The following is a 19,622-nucleotide window of genomic DNA, read 5'->3' as shown; positions in this document are numbered from 1 at the left end:
AGCAATGAGAATGAAAAGAACCATTTCTTGCTCTGGAACAGGTGAAAAAGACACATTCCCTCAGAAACATTAAAAAAAGCAGGATGAAAAAGCAAAGTGCAGAAGGCAGATGTGCTCTGGTTTCTGCAGTCAGAGGCAGGGATAGAAATGCTGCTTCATTACTCTGACCTAATTAAGAATTCCTTCTAGGAAAGGACACAAACACTTGGAGGAGGCTGTTACAAGGGGTAGAGAGAAAACTAAAGAGTTATCTTTTCTTTCTAATGACATCATGTGCAACTCATCTAGATTTACATCCAAATCAGAATCTGAAAACTCAGTGAATTAGAAAATGACTGGCTAAAAAGTTGATTTGTTCAAAACTCAAAGCTAACTTAGGCTGAAATGACCTTTTCTTCCATGTGATCAACAACTTTGCATGATGTGTCTCAGCTTCCTAGGTTTTTTTCTGTAATGACTATCTTGGATTTCTAGACAACCAAGAGCTGCCATTTCTATTCATCTGTGTAAGCATCTTTTTCAATAATGAAATATCCATATATGACATGCCAGACAAAGGATTTGGACAGGCAAGTTAACCCCAAAAAATGGATATAGAAAATGGGATCAATAGCTCAGCTGGCAAGGAAACAAAAATTGAAGACTCTATGCAGTTGTGATACTAATATATGACAATGCAAATGCTATAAATTCACAAACAAATATTTCTTAAAAACAAATAATATCTGATATTCCAGCATTACCCAGCCAGAGGAACTCCGAATGCAAGTACCATTTCAACCAAGTCTTAAGCATTTCATGTAAACCTACTTTGATTTCCTGATTTATTAAAATTACAAGTACAGATTGAAATATAAAAGGATATTTATACCTTTTCTTTCTTACAGGCCTGTTAAACTGATGAAGTCAGAATTTCTCAGTTTTTTCAAGGTGAACAGCTGATAGGAGCTGCACTACAAAGCAGGTAAAGCAACTGAATATTCTAAATATGACTATGTTGCTTTCTATTATGCATTATATAGAGAGTTTGATGTTGCCCTTCTCAGTGTCACCCCATGTCTATCATTATTCCTCTGGCTTTTGTACTTATGAAATAAGTAAATACACTTCTTTTACTATCTGGAAAACATAACACCAGAGGAGTAAAACATAATTTGCAAGCTTGTATCTGTGGAAATGCCATGAATTTTCTCTGATGCTGCACTCCTACTTCTGCTTTTATTTCAAGAAATTCATATTCCCCAATATGAGACCATAATTTGCTTAACCTGGATTAATCCTGAATTTAAAAGCACTGGTAGACACAAGCCATCACTTACCACTGAAAAATGTCCTGGAAGGCGGCTGCTTCCAGAGGACCCCAGCTCTGACACACAGGTTCTTCTGGAGCAGGAGGTTACAGCTCCACACCAAACTGCAAACACAACAAACAAGAAGAGTTGCTTAAGTACAGATGTTTAATAATGCAGATGTCAGCAGTTCAGTGCACTGACAATCTTACAGTAAGAAGCTTCTGACATAACACGTACTTGCATCCCAAGGTAATGTTTATAAAGGGCAGAGCTGAATTCAGCCATGCTGATCAAAACAAACTGCTTGCAAATGGAATGGTAAATTTTATAATGATTGTTTAGCACTTGGGATTATTCCATCTCCACCAGGGTGCTACTCAGGTGTGTCATTTAGGAACCTCCTACAACAGCAACTATCTAAAGAGACATGATTTGGTTCATGTACCTTTTCCCTTACCATTCTGGTGGGGGGGAAGGAGTACTTGGAAAAGCTATGGATTTTATGAAGAAGTAATGGCATTTGTTAGACCAACTGGTCTAGCTAGAAAAGTAAAAAGGCTGCCAGGTACAGCAGCTCTTCTTTAGAATTTGTCTTACCACTCTGTTTGCTGGTGAACTGCAGTGAGAGTGGTTCTGCCCCTCTGAAAACACAGAATATACACTTGGAATATACACTTAAACCAGGACTTTCATATGTTTAATATTATATATTTCATTTCATGTTTCTAATACGTCTGAAAAGGAGCCATCCAGTTGTACGAGAACTGTTCAAAGCCCGTAAATAAGCACGTTTAAACAAGTACTTGACTGTGGCCTGGCAAGAGCCCATCCCGCTGTCAGGCAGGATCACGGGGAGGAGAGGGGCAGTGTTCCCACACCAACAGGCTCAAGCCCTCAGGAGGAACCAGGCCTGGCAGGTCTTTGGGCAACCCACTCATTCCTGAGATGCAATGGCACAGCTGGGATGTCTTCATTTGGCCCTCTGGCCTTTCATCTGCTCCTGATCAGATATACACCAAGGACAGAGTTGCTTCATTAGCTTACAAGCTATTGCATCATTTGGGGCCATTCAATCCCAGGAAGTGATTATAAAGAATTTAAACAATTAACTTCAGGTATCTACTGAGTTACATATAGACATGATCCCTTTATTTTGAAGAAGATTCTACAAATAGCAGTTTTCTTGTCTAGAAATCACATAATGATACTACAGACACCTGCCAACAGTGTTTTACCATTAGCCAAGGACAAAGAGCTCCAGTTTTCACCTATCCCCGGGGCAGTGGGGTAGAATAGCTCACTCTACCTTCATGGTAACCCAAATATCACAGGACAGACTTGCCCCAAAACCCAGATTCCTGTTAGCAGGTGCTAAACATGCCACACTGCTGCATCATCTCCCAGGATAATACTTCCTTGGCAAGGCAGAAAGAGAGTCCCCACAGCTGCAGAACCTGTATGTTTTACAGAGCAACACGCTGTTATTTGTCATGAACACTGAGGTCAGCTGACACTGCTGGGTCACACAACAGACCTACACCAATCTGTGCTATTACAAGGCCTGTTTTACAACATATTAAAACACTGGGGTAAAAGGAGCTCATCAGCAAGGTGGAAGCCTGTGGGCTACTTCAAAGGCAGTCAAAACCTGAAGTAATCCAGTTAGCATTAGACTTAAATTTACCAGAAAAGTTTTCAAACCCTAAAAAGTAATGGAGGAAAAAATATTAAAACCTAGCTACAGCCTAAGGCATTAGTATTCAAGGCATTTATTAGCCTTCATACATGACAGCCTATAAAGAGTGCACAGCCAGAACAGATGAGCTGTCCTGGCTTCAGAGGAGCCACAGGAGCTGTTCCTGCTGCCGGGGCAGGGCAGGGCAGGGCATTCCGGGACATGCCACTTCCTCAGCCAGATCAGCACTGAGCAAGGACACTCCCTGCAGACCCTAAGCTCTTACCCAAATTGTTTCTGGCGCCCAACATGGGAAAATCAATTTACTCTGAAATCTGTCTACAAACAGGTAAAGATGACAAGACTAAACAGTCTCACCTTCCCTGCTCCTGTCAGCCTGACCTTGCTGGGTACAAGTGTGGGGGGGAGTGTTGACCTCCTGCCTCTGCCACCCGACTGGAGGCTGTTGGAGCGGGAACTACCAGGGAATTCCGTGGTAATTCAGCCCTCGGTGACTTCAGTCTCTGGACAAGAGACAACCCTCGGCTGTCGGCACTCTGTGCACGAGGTATTTGCTCCAGGTTCTGAGACAGAAGGTGGAGTAAAGGGGCTGTGTGTTCTAAGAACACAGAACTCTGGCCTAGAAACGCTATTCTTTAATCAGTTTAGTTGTTATAAAAAGCATAACCTGTAAGAGGATATCTCCTGCAAAGGACAGTCGGTGCCCGGCCAGGTCCTTCTCAGAGCCATCCTGCCCCGGGCTTGCATAACCCGGGGGGCTGCAGCTGCCCCCCATCAACCCATTCCTACTAAACACTTACACACTGACACCTACAGACTGTGAAACCGAGTTAAAACTATCAAAGGCCACGCGCTTCTCTTTCTTAAAATACGTAAAACCCTTATCTTCCCTTCCAGCTTGGGGCACGAGTACAAGGCTCCTCGCACATGCCAAGGACGGGGCCGAGGCAGCAGAGACAGCGGCGTTCACCGCGGTAGGGAAATGTTAGCGGGAGAGGAGGGAGAGAAGGGAGAGGAGGGAAAGGAGGGAGAGGAGGGAGAGGAGGAGAGGAGGGGGCGGCTGCGGCCCCTGGCCCGGGAGAGGCCGGATCAGCGCCCCAGCTGCTCCTCACGCCCCCCGCCCGCGGGGTGCCGGCTGTCAGACAGGGCTGCCGGCCCCGTACAGTGGCGATGACAGTGACAATGACAGCCCCGGCCCCACCTGCCGTGCCCGTACCTGCTCCGCGCCGCCATCTTCCCGCACCGCCTCTGCCGCGGCCCGCGCGGGAGGGCGGGAACTGCGCGAGGGGCGGGGCCGGGGGCGGGGCCGGCGCTGTGAGGGGAGCGGGCGGTCCCGGGGTCGGGCTGTGTGTGTGAGGAATTCTTTGGAATTCCCCGAGGGAATACGGCGTGTCGAGATGGGGTCATTCCTCAGGGGAAAGGCGGAATGGGGGCACGGGTGCGACGCTGTTCGCCAAAGGGGGGTTTGGTATGGGGTGAGGGCTGTTCTCGGGGGCGGGGGAAGAGGCCGTCGCTGAGGCGATGTGGGGAACAGGGCCGGCCCTGAGGGAACGTGGTGTGGGGACATTTCCCGGGGGATTAGTGTGGGGACAGCGTGGTGGTCCCTGAGGGTTTGTGGAGTGTGGATCAGGTTGAAGAGGGAGCCGCTGCTGGGGAGCTGTGGATGGGGTAGGAAGGGTTCAGCTGCTGCTCAGCGCTGCTGTGGAGGGGCAGGTGAGTTCTTGTCCACAGGTGTGGGAGCACCAGGGATGTCAGGGCAGGAATTTTAGGGAGAGGACACTTGGCATGGGACAGACACAGTGCTGTTCCTCCAAGTGAGATGTCTGGCAGGGTAGTGCAGTAACATCTGTTCCTGCTCTGGTGTCCCTTGCCTGGATCCTAGCAGCACAGAGTGAATTTTAGAGAGATTATTTGCTTTTCCACCCTCTTAGATGCATACCTAGATAGATGCATAGATGCTACATTACTGGGAAGTAGCTAATTACCTTTCTTTGACAGTGGCAGGGGGGTAGTTTCACAGGGTGAATCAACAGGAAAAGAATTCCAGAGTCCTTCCACTGTGTTTCAGAGCTTTAGGACATGATCCTCAGGCAATCCTGATTAATTTAAATTTGTGATTGATGTTTATTTGTTTTCCTAATCAGGCCTGAATGAGGTCTACAACACCTTCATGTCATTCTGCATTTTTCACATCACCACGGGCAGCAGTAGTATCTGTATAAATATCTTAGACATGTACAGGAGAGCCTTTCATCGTTAAATATGTAGCATTTGAGCAGAAATCCAGATACAGCCCTCGTGTAACAGTCATACTATTAACTGACTGAATTGTTGGGATGTACCTATCCTGTACATAATTGTAGGATTGTCAGGAAGTAAAACTTCAAAGAGAGTGGGGTTTGACAGTGTTGGGTGCTTTGGTACAAGCCTTGCAAGAGCCATAAGCTTTGTTGTCTAACAGCTGGTGGGCCTGACAGGCAAGTTTCCCCAGAATTGACTCAGAAGTGATTCAGAGATTAAATGTAACACACTTGTTTATAGTGTATAATAATTGTCATAGACTGAACTGATTAATGACCTATCCTAATCCAATCTTTCTCCTTGGAATTAAAAGTAAATATGTGGACATTTATTTTAAAATTGCTTTTATGATGTGTTTTGTTCTTACACTTGTAGGGGATTTTTAACATCTGGTAAGACTATAAAGCCTGCACTCACTGAGGGATAAAACACACTCCCCTCAGGTACTGAGCTGTGTTAGGCTGTGCAGGTGAGCCAAGTCAAAAGGGGGCTGTTCTGCTCTCTTTTTCGTACCACAGCTGTTCTTTTAGAAAATTAAAGAATGGAGGTCTTGGAGCTTCAGAACTTTTGTTCAGGGAGTGCAGGAAGGAGTGAGAAAAGCCTGAAGTTGGATGGGGCTTGGAGCAACCTGGTCTAGTGGAAGGTGTCCCTGCCCAGGGAAGGGGGTGGAATGAGATGAGCTTTAAAAGTCCCTTCCAACCCAAATCATCCTGTGATTCTGTGTAACTTCTGTGATCAGATCAGTAACACCCAAAAAAATGTTGCAGATCTAGAGAGGCAACCTGTGAAACTCAGAGATCAGCAATCTGAATGTGAAAGAAGCAAGTGGTGAATGGTGACTGGGTATCATGAGGGAACGGGACATAAGGCAGCAAAAGAAATCTGGAAAAAGTATCTGCAAAAATAGGTGAAGCAGACAAGGTACTAAGGAAATCTGAAGAAGGAAAAGAAAGTTAGGAGAAAGGCTTTCTTCTTCCAGGACTCTTGGAATAGTTAATTCTCTCCTGAACAGGAAGGATGAAGCCATATTAGCAATAATTTATGCATCATCAGATCAGTGTACCTGTCTGTAATAGAATAGAATATATACTGTATATTATATAAAAAAATATATTTTATATATAGGATATATGTATAAGTATGTGTGTGTATTTTCCCTCTGCCATAGAATTAATGATGTAAACTAATTAAGAGGTAATAATACTCCAGGCTAAGTGTTAGAAAACAGGGAAATAAGGCAGTTTGGATGACACTGCTGTGCTGGAATGGAATGAAGAGAATCAAGACAGTCGACAGTGTCACAGCTCTGTTCTGATTTTGTGGGAAGGCATAGAATTACTTTTTGGTAAAAGTTACTCAGTAGATAAACCATTATCAAGGTGAAAAAAATAAGGTAAGAAGGACCCTTCAGTGTTCTGTAGAGAGATGTGGTCAGTAGTTTGGACAATTCACTTAGCTTTGGGTATCTCTGTTGTAAGATAGGTTCCTCCCAAAGGCATTTTGAAAAAGCAGAAGCACAGTTTATTTCTTAAGCAGAGGATTACATCTCTTCCTGTGTCTGATCAAAACAAAGCAGAAAATGCACAGATTTTTTCCATCTGCGGACAGGACTAGGACACTGTCCCTTTCTCCCTTGCATACCAGGTTATACCATCCCCTGACAGTTTGTTTGTTTTCTTAAATCTTGGTTTATCCTTGTTGATGCCTAAAACCCCTTTGTTATCTTCCAGAAGCTTTGGTCAGCACTGTGGAATTCCTGGTATGAGAAGGCAGAGAGTCAGGGTAGAGAGAAGATCCTTGCTGAGCTGCTGTAACCATGAAGACAGCGATTTTAATCGTCCTAATCATCTTCTCTTCGCTCTCTTCAGGTAAGGCTGATGCAGAGAGGGAGAGAGAAAGGTGACCTCTGGGAGGGTGACCTCCAAACTAATATATGCTTTGGTTTTGTTTTCTTCTGTGCAAAGAAGTTGCAGCCTGAGCTGTGCCTGTGGTTTCCATTTGCCTGTATTTTTCCTGTTTGATCATTGGCAGATGGTGACCCTGTTAGTTTTGAAGCTGCTTGATAAGCTCAGTGTATCCTTAGTGATTCAGGGGAGGTTTGTTTCCTTTGAATAGTTGGGATCTGGGTACTCATTAACGCTGTCAAAATGAGCCAGTGAACTTCAAGCTGCTCCCCTCAAAATCCACGACGGATTGTCCTTGGAATTGTACTCAATTAACATCAAAACAAGTGGAGTACTAATGTCTGATGCTATGCTGGAAGAAATAAAAACTTTCATCTTTTAATTATAAACATTACTAATTCCAGGCAATATTTCTGTGTAATATTAGTAGATCACCAGAGAGTGAAATGCTGAAACATCTGGAAATGACAATGTAGAGATGTTGTGGTGTTTGCTGGGCATTCAGTCCTGGTTTTCATTACATGGCTTAAGATTCTCTCGAGCTGCAGTAACTGCAAGGTCTTAAACTGAGGGGTTTTTTTGTGAAATCCTGCAAGTCTTGACTTCTTTTTTGATGCTCCAGGGAAGAAATTCCGCTGGTGCACCCTGTCTGACCTGGAGCAGAGGAAGTGTGCTGAGCTGGCCAAGGCGCTCACGGCCGTGCTGCCCCTCGCCACTGCCACTTCCTTTGCCAGGATTTCTTGCATCAGAGCCCACAATACCTATGACTGCATTGATAAAATCAGGGTGAGTTCACAGAGATTTTTTTAAAGCTGATTTGGAGTCCAGATCCTCTTTTAAAGGAGTAACTGGCAAACAGAATCTATGGGAGAATAAAATGATACAGAAAAGATAGAACTGCATATATGCAAAGTGCATGGTTGCTTGAGAGGCAAGAGTTAAATCCCACGAGCATTCTACTAGACATACTTTTTCATCCCAGGTAATGCCCTTGCAATCTCCAAGAAATATAGAAGACTACTTGGAAATAAATGGATAAACCCAAACTATTAAAGTAGAACTTGCTCAGAGCATTTCCCTTGTTTGTGTGTTCTGATTCTACTCCGACTGTAATTAATATTTTATCTTCCCTTTCTTCCATACTATTTTTAGCCCCTAGTCAGTCTTTTCTGAAGTAAAGAGCAAAGTCTTTTTCATATAAAAAATTTCATTTTGAATAAAATTACACACCAGACCTTTTGTAAGTGTAAGCTCTTGTAATTGAGCAGTTCTGAAATGGAATTTTCATAATGCTAAATGCTTTGACAAAAATCATTAATGGAAAAGGAAGATAAGCATTTGCTGTAGAATAATTTCATTAACATTTACATTCAGTCCTGGATGCCTTCAAAAAATGGAGTCCAAATCTGACCTGGGAAACACAACAAAGAAAACTTTCTTGTTGGTTCAGAGTATAATTTATTTCGTGTTTTCATTCAGTCTTGCAGCTACTTTAAATAGAATTCAGTTCAACTTCCTGGGTTATGGAAAGATTATACCCAGGAGAACTCTGACAAGGATTTGGGTTCTAGGGGAGCAGTAGGGGAAAATAGGAGTTGCCTTTTTCTTCACATCAGAATTGTGTTTTTGGAATGGAAGACCCAGAGAATAAGGGAGAAAGAATGTTAGTGGAAAAGAACTGGTATTTTTTGAAGGTAACTCAGCCTTCATTGCTAACACTTCACCGTGTTTTGTAGCAGGGGTTCAATTAAAAACAAAGCAAATGCTTGTAAAATTCACTGATTACTGCTTCTCAAGCAAAAAACCCTGGTCTTGAAGCTTCTGTTTGTTTTCTTGTGAACACAGATGTTTTGAGAGTTTTGCTATTGTTTTTAAGGCAAATAAAGCAGATGCTGCTTCCTTGGATGCTGGAGATGTTTACTCTGCTGTAAAACTTTATGGTTTGGCAGTGGTGGCAAAGGAGATCTATGATGAAGGTAGGCTGCTAAAGCAAAAGAATAAGCTGTACTTCTGATTTGGCTACGAAATTACTCTAGAGTTCTTGAGAAAAAAATCTATGTTTTTTTATTAACTTTATAGGAGTATGGAGGTGGTAAACAACATTTTCTAAAATACTTAGTAATGATGAATAAAATCCCAGTGGTGCTTTGTGCCCAGCAGCCTTTCTGCCTGTGGCACTGACACTGTGACAGACTGACTGTACCTACCCCTGCCCACAGCACTGCTGGGCTGGAGTCTGGATCTTGTAGGGAATAAGAAGGATTTTACTCCGTCTGTGTCAATTCTTACACCATGCTCTTTATCAGCATAACTGAACATTTACTATCATTTCTTTAAGAGATTATCTTCTCTTATGAATTAATTCTCCTTCTCACCCTAAAAGGCGAGAATATAAGAGGGAGAATCTTATCATGGTAAGATTCCTATTCTCTCCTGTCAGTCCTGAACAGTCTGCAATGAATGATTTGTAAGGCAAGAATAAATAAGTCTGAGCCCAAATCAAGCACACAGTACAAAATACTATGGGACATGAATCTGAGAAGGAAGCCAAAGTAGCAGATGGATGTAGGAAGAGATTAGTAAGGAGAAGGTATGAGAACAGAGGTGAACTTTGTTTTGGCTGACACACCATGAAATGGTGAATATGTTCTGAGGATAAGATGTAGGAGTTCTTTCATTACAATACCTAAAGAGTGTGATGCAAATGTTCAAAATTCTTGAGAAGCAGTTGCATTGTATGATGGAGCTGGATGGGCTTGTGAGCTTTTTCCATCAGATTTTTACATTCTTGCTTGCACATCACTTGCATCACTTGTTTGACAAGGTGCCATGTACCCAGTGTATGGTACATACACTGGTTTCTGGCATCAGCACCTACCTTTAATCTACCTAGTGTAGATTTTCCCTTGGCCATGTTCACAGAAGTTATTCAACTCCTGTACACAGATGGAAGCTGCAGAATTGGGATATATTTTTTCTTTCTGTTACATATTTTGTGCTACCGCAGGAAACTGTGTGTTTGCTGTGGCCGTTGCCAAACGAGGAACTCTGGATATCCAGAGGCTGCGAGGTGTGCGCAGCTGCCACAATGGAGCCAGGTGGACATCGGGCTGGAATATTCCATTTGGCTTCCTCCTTGCAAGAAATGACCTTTCCTGGGATGAGGCACAACCTCTGAGCCAAGGTGGGTGATAGGAGCCACAGGGCTCTGCCCTCAGCAAGAGTAAGTGAAGTGCCAGCAGATGTGGGATGAACTGGGCTGTGTGGACATTAAAGGGATTTGTGGATACTAGATCCTCTTGGAGTGTTTTTGCTACTGGCTCTTAGCTCTCTTCAGAACTTTTCCAGTGATCTCAAAGCAGCAGAGTTGTTACCAAAACAGGAAATCTTCGTGTTCTATATGCAGGGAGCAAATCTTTGCAATATCTAACCAGCACAAAGATGGTTTTAAACAAGCAAAATTTGATCATTCTGTTTACAGCAAATGTTTCAGATTTGGAGTCTAGAGAAAGTTAAAGCTGCATTTGAAGAACTTATTTATTTCTAAAACCACCATGGTCTTAGTTATGTCCATATGTGTGGCCCCTTTTCCTTCTTTGTTTTTTTTTCCCATTTGACTCTTTTCTTTCTTTTTATTTTGCTTTGGTTTTCCCCCTACACCTGCAGCAATCAGTGAGTATTTCAATGCAAGCTGCATCCCTGGGGTTGGTGTTGCTGCTCCTCGACTGTGTGCTCTCTGCCAAGGACAAAAATCCTATGTCAGAGACAAGAACCACTTCTGTGAGACAAGCAGCAATGAACCCTTCTATGACTCTGAGGGAGCCTTCAGGTGAGCTCTGGGACACTAAGTTCACCTTTGGGACAAAAAGAACTTGTGAGGGAGGAAAGCCAGGTGACATGTTAACAGGATGGCATTTGTCTTCCTGCAGGTGCTTGAAGGAGGGAGTGGCAGATGTTGCCTTTTTAGATCATCTAAGAATTCTGAGTGCCACAGGTAATCCTAAAAACTCAGACTGCTTTTAATCTATGGATGTGCTCTTTCCTGCAGAGGAATTTGGGGATTATGCCAATATTTATGTTGTTTCCAGTGAAAATTCAATCCATGTGAGCAGCTCAATAATATTTCTTGGCTGTCCACACAAGGAAACAGAAGAGGAAAGGGTAAGTGAGCAATAATTGCTCACAGGAGATTCTTAAAATGGAAGCATAAAGATGTTTTTATACAGGTGATTTCTTTAGACTGAAGTCTCTGACACAGCTGTCAGTATTTGCTTTGCCTGAGTTATAAGATGCCTTTTTAAATTCAGTGTGTTGAGCTGCTGGGATGTGAAGTTCCTGTATACCTGCTTTGTACTTTTAAACTCAGTCGATCTCTTTACTGATGTTTTTGAAGGTGGTTAACAGTAGTGTTAGCAGGTAAGTATTTTTAAACAAACATAGTTACAGGGGTACAGCTTAAAGGGTATTTTGAGGCACCTCTGGCTGAGATCCCTCTCTTTAAGAGAACTAATCAAAGACCACTTTCCCAGGTACTCTTGGTACCCTGTGCTGCCTGCAGAACCTTTGAGCAACCTCCCCTGAAAATGCCTTACATTCCCTCTCTGTGCCTGCTGCCCAGTCATGGCTCACTTGGCAGGTTCCTGAGTGTCTGCTTGTTTCAGAGTCAGAAGAACAGGAGTATGAACTCCTGTGTCCTGATGGGAGCACAGCTGAGCTGAGCGAGTACAGCACCTGTAACCTGGGCAAGGGGCCTGGCCGGGGCATCGTCACCCGCAACAACTTCCACAAGATCACCAACAAATTCCTCAGCATGATCCAAGTGAGTGCATGTTATAAGCTGTAGCTCTCCAGACACAGGTTTTTCTTCCATATTAGTGTGGTGATTACCTCCCAGTTTGCCTTTTTTCTTCAGAAATTTGTAGTTAGTGTGAATAAAGCCCTAAAAATTGTTTGTTCTGGGGAAGGATCCTGCACTGGCTTCTGCAAGGTTTTACTTTTCTCTGAAGTGTTCTTCTGTAGGAGGCTGGCAATAGATAAGTAAAGAAGGAGAAGATGCCATAACACCCAAACTGCAAAATGACTGATGATGTTCATCCTGCCCTGGAACTTAAGTGAATTTCTGTGTAGCTGAGGGAGATGTGCAGGTTCTGTCAGGGCTCACCTTTCTTCCTCCTTTTTCTTCTCAACTTCTGAATGGTATCTGATATCTTGGCATCCTGGAATCTATTTGAAGCTGAACCTGAAATGCATGTTTAAAGAATTTATGAAGCCACTCAGCCCTTAAATTAGTTCAGTAGACAGTGAATAATTCACCCCAGTGGGCTGGGCTGTGCTGTCACGCAGACCCTGCTAGAGAGCGGTTATACACAATCTTTCCTTTATTGAGAAACTTCATGTGCCTTTGTCAGTGCACTTATTAACACACCTTAGCTGTGCAGCAGAGGTCCTGCTACACTTCTCAGTGCTTTCTTCTCTCCCAGTGCCATCAGGCTGAATGGAGCTGCTTTGCATGTGCTACTTTCCAATCATAAAGTACAAGATATCTTTGCACCCCTTTGATGCACAAATGTTTCTCACTCAGTTTTGCTTCCTTGATTGCCTTGCCAGGGTAGGGGACACTGAGCACAACCCAATAAATTGGAATAACTAAAATAGGGAAAAAACCTTAAAAAAAGTGAACCATGTAATGCTTTTAGGACTGGAACCATCTGCTCACTGCAGTACCTGTGGGGTTTGTTCTGAGTGCTATGTTACAAAGCACTGATGTGAAGGGAGGGAAGGATGAGGCTGCCTGTTACTGGAAGAATGAGCAGATTTGTTGCAATTAAAAGTGTTGTTCTTGTCCCAGCGCCTCTTTGGGCGAAAAGGGAAGGAAAGAGCCAGATTTGAACTCTTCACTTCAGCTCCCTTTGGGGGAAAGAACCTGCTGTTCCGAGATGCCACTCAGCACCTGCAGCTTCTCGAGGAGCAGCTGGAGATTGCCTATGTCCTTGGTCTGGATTATGTAGCTCTCCTTAAGGGACTGGGCCATGAAGGTGAGAAGCCTTCCAGGGGACTGTAGCTAAGGAAAGGGAAGAAAAAGTTCTCCTTCCATGTAATTCCTCCCTGCCAGGCACAAGTGCATAGACCCAAACATCCCCTTAGCAAATAACAGATTGGTGCATTGGTGATGTGATCTCACTGTGCTCCTTCCCTCCCTCCCAGGGAGCTCTCTGGAGAACAGTGTCGTGCGCTGGTGCTGCATCAGCGATGCTGAGCTTCACAAATGTGAGGAGTGGGCACTGAGCATCAAATCTGACCCCTTAGTCTGTGTCCAAGCAACTTCCATGACCAAATGCATTGAAATGATCAAGGTAGGAGACTCCCTCTGCTCGGAGTGTGTGATAAGAATGCACAGGGTGTGTATGTCCTGGTCTCACCTGAACTAGCGGAGAACCAGCTTGTACACCAGAGGAACAAGTGGGAATAAGAGGGAGTTTGTGCAGGGGAATTTATAACCCGTGGAGAAGCACTACTGCTTGGATACACAACTGATGCCAATCCTGGTTTTGTTCTTTTCTGGAATGCTGCTGGCAGAGCAGCGAGGCGGACGCGGTGACCCTGGACGCGACACACGTCTACATCGCAGGGAGGTGTGGGCTGGTGCCTGTAGCTGCAGAGTGTTATGGTGAGTTCTCATGTGACCTTTTCAAGGAGAGAGGGAGTCAGAAAAGTGCCATTAAGAATACAGTTAAATTTCCACAGTTTGTGATGTTTTGTGATGGAAGCAGGAATTAATATATATGTCCAAATACTCTCCTCAGCTGCTCCACTAACTGTCTCTAACATTTGGTCCGTTTATTACATCCCTTCTGTAAAAGGGACAGATGCTGGTGTGGCTGAAGAGGATCACAAGGGTTTTGTTGGTGTGCTGCCATGTAAAAGGAATGACAGTAGTGGCAAGATCCTTAATAATTGTCTCTCCTCTCCAGGGGGAGATTGTGCCCAAGCTGCTGAGATCATGGAGAAAACAGGAAAACTAATTCATGTTAAGCACAAAGGTAACAGAATAACTTTGAGAGGGCAAAATGCTTAGCTTTTCCTGAGACTGCTCTAGGGTTTATGTAAGAATGTATTTGCATGTTTGTTTGGAAGAAAATTTTCTAGTTAGGACAAGAGCTTTGTGGCTAAGCAAAGAATGCAGGTCCTGTACTGCAACTGAAGATATTGTGACAGGATGAGGGAGGGAAGAGGGGGCTGTACCTGTCTGGAATATGTAATTGACTTGGTATAACCAGGTTTTGTCATCGTTTTGCAGCACTGCCACCTGTTTATGCTGTTGCCTTAGCTAAGAAAAGTGCTAAACAGATTAACATCCATAACCTCAAAGGAAGGAGGTCCTGCCACAGTCACCTGTACAGTCCTGCAGGGTGGTTACTGCTGTCCAGACACACAGTGGGAGCTCTGGGGAATGATACCCAGAACTGTGACATTGGCTCTGGTAAGGGCTACTCTGGATTATCTGTTGACTAGACCACGAAAATCTGAAGCCCTAAATCTGGGGGTAAAATGAGATGGGACCATGAGGATTCAGCCAGCAAGTGATTGCAGTCTCAGAGGGTGTCAAAGCAGCGTTTCCCCGTATCTGACTATTTGGCCCTCTTCTTGCTAGCTATTAGGATGGAAATCCATTCCTGTCTTTTCCCATGTGTGAAGAGGTTTTGGAATGCCTTGCCTTAACCTCACCTCGGTTTTCTTTCCTCAGCTTATCAGAATTACTTCTGGAAGGGCTGCATGCCGGGAGCAGATGGCAACATGTGCAAGGTGTGCATTGGGGACAGTGAGGTGGAAGGGGCCCGAGTCTCCAGCAGATGTGCTGCAGGTCACAATGAACATTACTATGGCAACATGGGAGCACTCAGGTGAGCTTGTGGTCAGAGTCAGAAATGCAGAGCAATAGCCAGAATTGGATTATTATTTTGCTGATGATTTCCTTGGAAAGTTTTTTTCCTCCTTTTTGTTGAGCAACTGACTGTATAAACTTTTGCCAGAGTGTATTTTGTTTTGGTTGCAGTTGCTATGGGATGTTCAGCTGACTGGTGATTTAAAATAATCATGAACATTTCTAGAGCAAGGCAATGTTTCCAAACATGTAGGGCTTAGAGCATTGGTACTGACTCATTAAGGGGAAGGATTGAAAGATAGTTCAGAGGTCAGAGAGCAGAGGTGATGTGGGAGGAAACAGGGTAGGATACAGGAGGTAATTAGACTGGAGATACCAAAAAAATAGTTGAAGACAGAAGCAGAGAAGAATCTTAAAGGTGAAAGCACTCTTAGAAAAAAATATATAATGCATTTAGTTGAATTACATTCTCTTTCCTGCCTAACCATGGGCAAAGGTGCACATTGTGCCACAGCTTTGGCTTGGGAGCTGCTGGAAGGGATGAAGGGATTGTCTTAGCAAATATGTGAATACATATGTGATCCACACTGACATCACCAACTTGTTCCATGTGACAACCAAGTTATTACAGATGGCAGGGATGCTTCCAGCTACTCCTGTTTTAGCTTCAGATGATTGTGCAAATGTCAGTCATCGTGCAGTGGCTGTCTCTGATCGCTTCTTGGTTTTGTCCTGCACTAGGTGCCTAGTTGGCAATCCCAGTGGAAGAAGCTTTGGAGATGTAGCTTTCCTGGAACACTCTAACCTGCTCCAGAACATAGAAGGTGAGATGCAGATATTCTCTTTCCCTTTGAGAATGTTCATTAGCATCAGTCACTTCCCACAAAGTGACCATCACTTGTGAGGATCAGCCTTTACAGGTTTAATCTGGGTCCACAGAGTGGTGTTTGTGACCAGAAAACTGCAAGAACCTTCCTGCATGTGGGTGTTCCAGTAAAGCTCAACACTCAGATACTGTTAGAGAGGAAAGAGGAAGAATTCCTGAGTGCAAAGATCAGTGTGTGTTGGGGGATAGTCATCCTTGGAGACTGCACTAATTTTTGGAAAGCTCAAAGCTTTAAAAAGCAGAGGATTTTCCCAGCAGCCCTTCTCCCACAGGCAGCCAAAGTGCAGCTACCCACTGGTTTTAAATCTGAGTTTCCAGAATGAAAATGGCAGGTAAGGGCAGTGCTGTGGGTGTTTGTGCTGGGAGATGTTCTGTGGCTTCACTGTGACATGGCAACTTCTTGTATTGTTTCACAGGCAGTTATGGGATAAACAGGTCTAACAGCTTAATAGGCAAAACCACTGCAAATTATTTTGCCTTTCACAGTTTCTAAAATAGCAATGTTACTACACTGTGAAATATTTAATTTCCTCTGGGAAACACTGGTCTTTGCAACAGTCTGGCAATTGGATTTTGTTGATCAAAATGATTTTGGTTGCAGGAGCTTAAATCCCCTCAGTCTCTTAAATGATGTTTACTGCTCTAACAGCCCAAACATGCTTTTCATAGAGTCGAGGGGAAAGGGAATCCTCATTTTGTTCAGCCTGATGAAGCACACTGAAATTCTATTTTAGGCAATTTCAGTAAGAGAAAAGACTTCTCGAAGAGAAGAATCTCTCTAAGATCAAGTGGGGGTGTAAGGGTCTGGAAAACCCCAGGAATTCGTGCAGCAATGAGCAGTTTGTTTGGGGAAGAAAAGGACATGCAGGCCAAAGTGCTTTGTGTCCAGAAAGGGATCTGGTCACAGATGAAGGGGAGACATGATAGGCCTTGATATTACTGTGGTTTTAGTTGATAGGCACAGCTTAAGTTCACTGACCTGTTTCCTCAGTGCAACCACTACCCTGGTCCTTGTGCATTCCCAATAAATGACCACACAGACGCTGCATCTGTTTGGAACACACTGACTAAGCTTCTTCCTCTCCATTTTTGACATTTTCCATGAGATTCACCCTGTCTTCTGCTTTACTTTTGAAAAAGGATTTGCTTTCACTTCGTTTTCTTTTTAGATCTGGACAGCTCTGGTTGGGCAAAAGGTTACACCGCCCTTGACTTTGAGCTGCTGTGCCCGGACGGGACGCGCGCCGCAGTCACGGAGTGGCCAGGGTGTCACCTGGGCCCCATCCCCCCCAGCACTGTCATGACTCGCCCAGTCACTGTCACTAAGATCTACGACTTCCTGATGCAATCCCAGGTAAGGCAGGGAGCAGGGAAAAGCTTGGCTTGTTATCACCTGTTATGCACAACTCCTGAAAACCCTGTCAAGATCAAAAGCTTTCTATACTACGCACATTAAAGTGCCTTCAGGTCCAGTACGAAAGAATTAAAAATGTGCAGAGGGTGTTAAGAAAATAATTATTTGGGTTCTCTAAAGGGGTATTTTGGCACCAGTTCCCATTCAGCAGTGGCCACACTTTTGCTGAAAAATAAGGCACTGCAAAACTGCATCTTCTTGTACCAATAAGGACGGTGCTAGATAATTGTGGACTCTTCTTTCTGCTATATCTAAAATTGAGAGTCACCAGCTTAACCTTCTACTTCTGATCCAAGCTGTGAAACTTACTTCTTCTCTGTTTAGGAATCTCTGGGAAGCAAATTGGATTCCGAATTCCAGCTCTTTCAGTCGTGGAAGTTCGGTGGAAGTGATCTGCTTTTCAAAGATGCTACTCAGTACCTTGTTCCTGCAAGTCACCTGAGCTATCAGGAAATCCTTGGAGATTCTTTCATCCAGCTGGCAGAATCAGTGTTTAATTGCACACCTGCAGGTAAAGTCAAGTCCTAAATTCTGAGTTAGAGAGAAATGCAGCAGGCAGCCCTCTGTGCACAGCTCTTGCCCTTTTGTTTAGGCTGCATGGGAAAGTATGTACTGCATAATCCTGTTAGTAATAATTTCCCAAGGAGTCCTGTGTTTGGAGCTCCTTTAGAACTTCTTAAAGCTCCTATCTCAAAGCACTGAAAGTGGAGCTTTGCAGAAACAGAATAACCAACACATTTGTAGAGCAAATATGAGGTTATTGAAATAGGACTGTTTTACTCTCACTCTGAATTTTTTCCCCTTCAATTCCAGGGATCAGTTCAGGAAAAAGGACATATAATGTTCATTTGTATATGCCAAACTTGGGGAAAAAGATAAGAAATTTTATATTTAATTCTTGAATTAACCTCAAAATAAGTTAAATAATTTCCTTTTTAAAAAGATCACACTATAGGGGTTAAGATCAAAACCTTTATAAACTCATCCCTTAAGGTGGCTTTTTCATTATTTTCCACTGAAAACTGTCTGAAGTGTGAAGTGTGCATTTAGCTGTCAGCAAAACTGGCACTGCCTATGGATCTGAAAATCTGTATTGAAGTAAATGAGGGTTACACATGAAATTAGACTTCTGGGAGTCTAAGTTGTTAAAGAACTGAAATTCAAAAGGGAAATTTTACCTCTATTTTAACGAATAGTACTTGAAGAATTTATTACTTTTAAAGCTGATAGCATCTTTAGGTATTTTCTTTCTGGTTTGCAGGCATCCTGGACTTCTGCAAACAGGATATCTGTGCATCCTCATCCAACTGACAGTGATACAGAGGCTGTTCAAGGCACATCACCACATCACCATCATTATTGAAAACCAGGAAATGTGCAAGTCCAACCCATCCAAAGCAATCAGCAAGGAAACAGGCATATCTAGAAATGTATGCTGAATACCTTCTTGTCTTTTTTTTTTTTTTTTAAGCAGCTTTGAAGTTTATGATAATGTAAAACTACCCCTTTCCTGTTTGAGAACAGCACAGCCAGAGCACAGAAGTAGGATCAGCAATTTTCTACAACTACTCTGGAGAAATCAGCATTTTTGTGGAAATAGCAGGGCCATGGACTAAAATACAGACTGGCATCAGTAGCACAGGTTAGTTGGTAGCAGTTTGCCTTGTTGTCTTATAAAGAGTTTCCATGCAAACCCCACCCCCAGTCAACTGACATTTTGGTAACTGCAGCGTTGTCCTCCTGTATCTGTGATTTTGGTTGCAGCCAGATAGTCCTTGCAGAATGCACACATATGCCATAGGCTGTATATGTAGTTACTATCAGAGCAGTGGTCTTTTCTGCTTTTAACTGGGAAAATGTATTTGCTTTTTTAACCAAGGATTTTTACTACTAAATGAAACCAATTTTTTTCTCACAAATAAATGTATTAAGGCATTTAAGAGCCAGCAGAACTGGATGCTTGCAGCCTTAAGGTGAAAAAAAAAAAGCAATGGATATTCATTCTTCTCAAAACCTCCAACCATTATTTTTTAGTACTTTGACACTTTGAATATAAGATTCTATGAATGGTCAAAATATTACTTATCAATTAAACAGCATGGGTTTTACAAACAGAAAGTGGCTGTTAGTGGATGAAGATTGAGAGTGGATGGCTCTTCATGGGCAGGCTCATTTCAGTTTGTGAGTGTTACCACCCTCTGCTCTCAGACAAGGTTAAGTTTTTAATTAACAAAATAATTTAAAATC

At 43.3% G+C, this 19,622-nt stretch overlaps 2 protein-coding genes across 9 annotated transcripts in view; one reads left to right on the top strand and one right to left on the bottom strand.

Moving 5' to 3' along the window:
- Positions 1 to 4,256, bottom strand: part of PISD (phosphatidylserine decarboxylase) — a 24,244-nt gene extending 19,988 nt beyond the window's left edge. The window contains exons 1-2 of the mRNA XM_017813980.1: positions 4,205 to 4,256; positions 1,320 to 1,414 (exon numbers count right to left, since the gene is read on the bottom strand). Of these exons, the coding sequence (XP_017669469.1) occupies positions 1,320 to 1,414; positions 4,205 to 4,221 (112 nt within the window). The 5' untranslated portion in view covers positions 4,222 to 4,256. The remainder of the gene's footprint in view (positions 1 to 1,319; positions 1,415 to 4,204) is intronic.
- The window catches only part of LOC108496858 (melanotransferrin-like), a 21,846-nt gene extending 2,224 nt beyond the window's left edge, over positions 1 to 19,622 (top strand). Inside the window, exons 2-21 of one of the 8 annotated variants that reach the window (XR_001874614.1) lie at positions 888 to 964; positions 3,886 to 3,962; positions 7,020 to 7,157; positions 7,816 to 7,979; positions 9,070 to 9,169; positions 10,201 to 10,377; positions 10,860 to 11,022; positions 11,123 to 11,187; positions 11,855 to 12,012; positions 13,042 to 13,228; positions 13,398 to 13,546; positions 13,770 to 13,860; positions 14,165 to 14,233; positions 14,491 to 14,673; positions 14,938 to 15,094; positions 15,817 to 15,899; positions 17,131 to 17,315; positions 17,700 to 17,886; positions 18,637 to 18,805; positions 18,900 to 19,622. Coding sequence is in view for 7 of the 8 variants with exons in the window: in XM_017813964.1 (XP_017669453.1) it covers positions 7,106 to 7,157; positions 7,816 to 7,979; positions 9,070 to 9,169; positions 10,201 to 10,377; positions 10,860 to 11,022; positions 11,123 to 11,187; positions 11,855 to 12,012; positions 13,042 to 13,228; positions 13,398 to 13,546; positions 13,770 to 13,860; positions 14,165 to 14,233; positions 14,491 to 14,673; positions 14,938 to 15,094; positions 15,817 to 15,899; positions 17,131 to 17,315; positions 17,700 to 17,886; positions 18,637 to 18,686 (2,220 nt within the window). In the remaining variant the exon portion in view is untranslated. Of the gene's footprint in view, positions 1 to 887; positions 965 to 3,860; positions 3,963 to 4,298; positions 4,341 to 4,360; positions 4,427 to 4,515; positions 4,702 to 7,019; positions 7,158 to 7,815; positions 7,980 to 9,069; positions 9,170 to 10,200; positions 10,378 to 10,859; positions 11,023 to 11,122; positions 11,188 to 11,854; positions 12,013 to 13,041; positions 13,229 to 13,397; positions 13,547 to 13,769; positions 13,861 to 14,164; positions 14,234 to 14,490; positions 14,674 to 14,937; positions 15,095 to 15,816; positions 15,900 to 17,130; positions 17,316 to 17,699; positions 17,887 to 18,636 lie in introns of those variants that run through there. The other 7 variants (XM_017813964.1, XM_017813966.1, XM_017813967.1 and 4 more) reach the window with 7 other exon arrangements.

Source organism: Lepidothrix coronata, unplaced genomic scaffold (assembly GCF_001604755.1).
Source record: "Lepidothrix coronata isolate B3197 unplaced genomic scaffold, Lepidothrix_coronata-1.0 Scaffold44, whole genome shotgun sequence".
In the NCBI taxonomy this organism is placed as follows: domain Eukaryota; kingdom Metazoa; phylum Chordata; class Aves; order Passeriformes; family Pipridae; genus Lepidothrix; species Lepidothrix coronata.
Note: the sequence above shows the minus strand (reverse complement) of the source record. Positions and strands in the feature narration are given on the sequence as shown.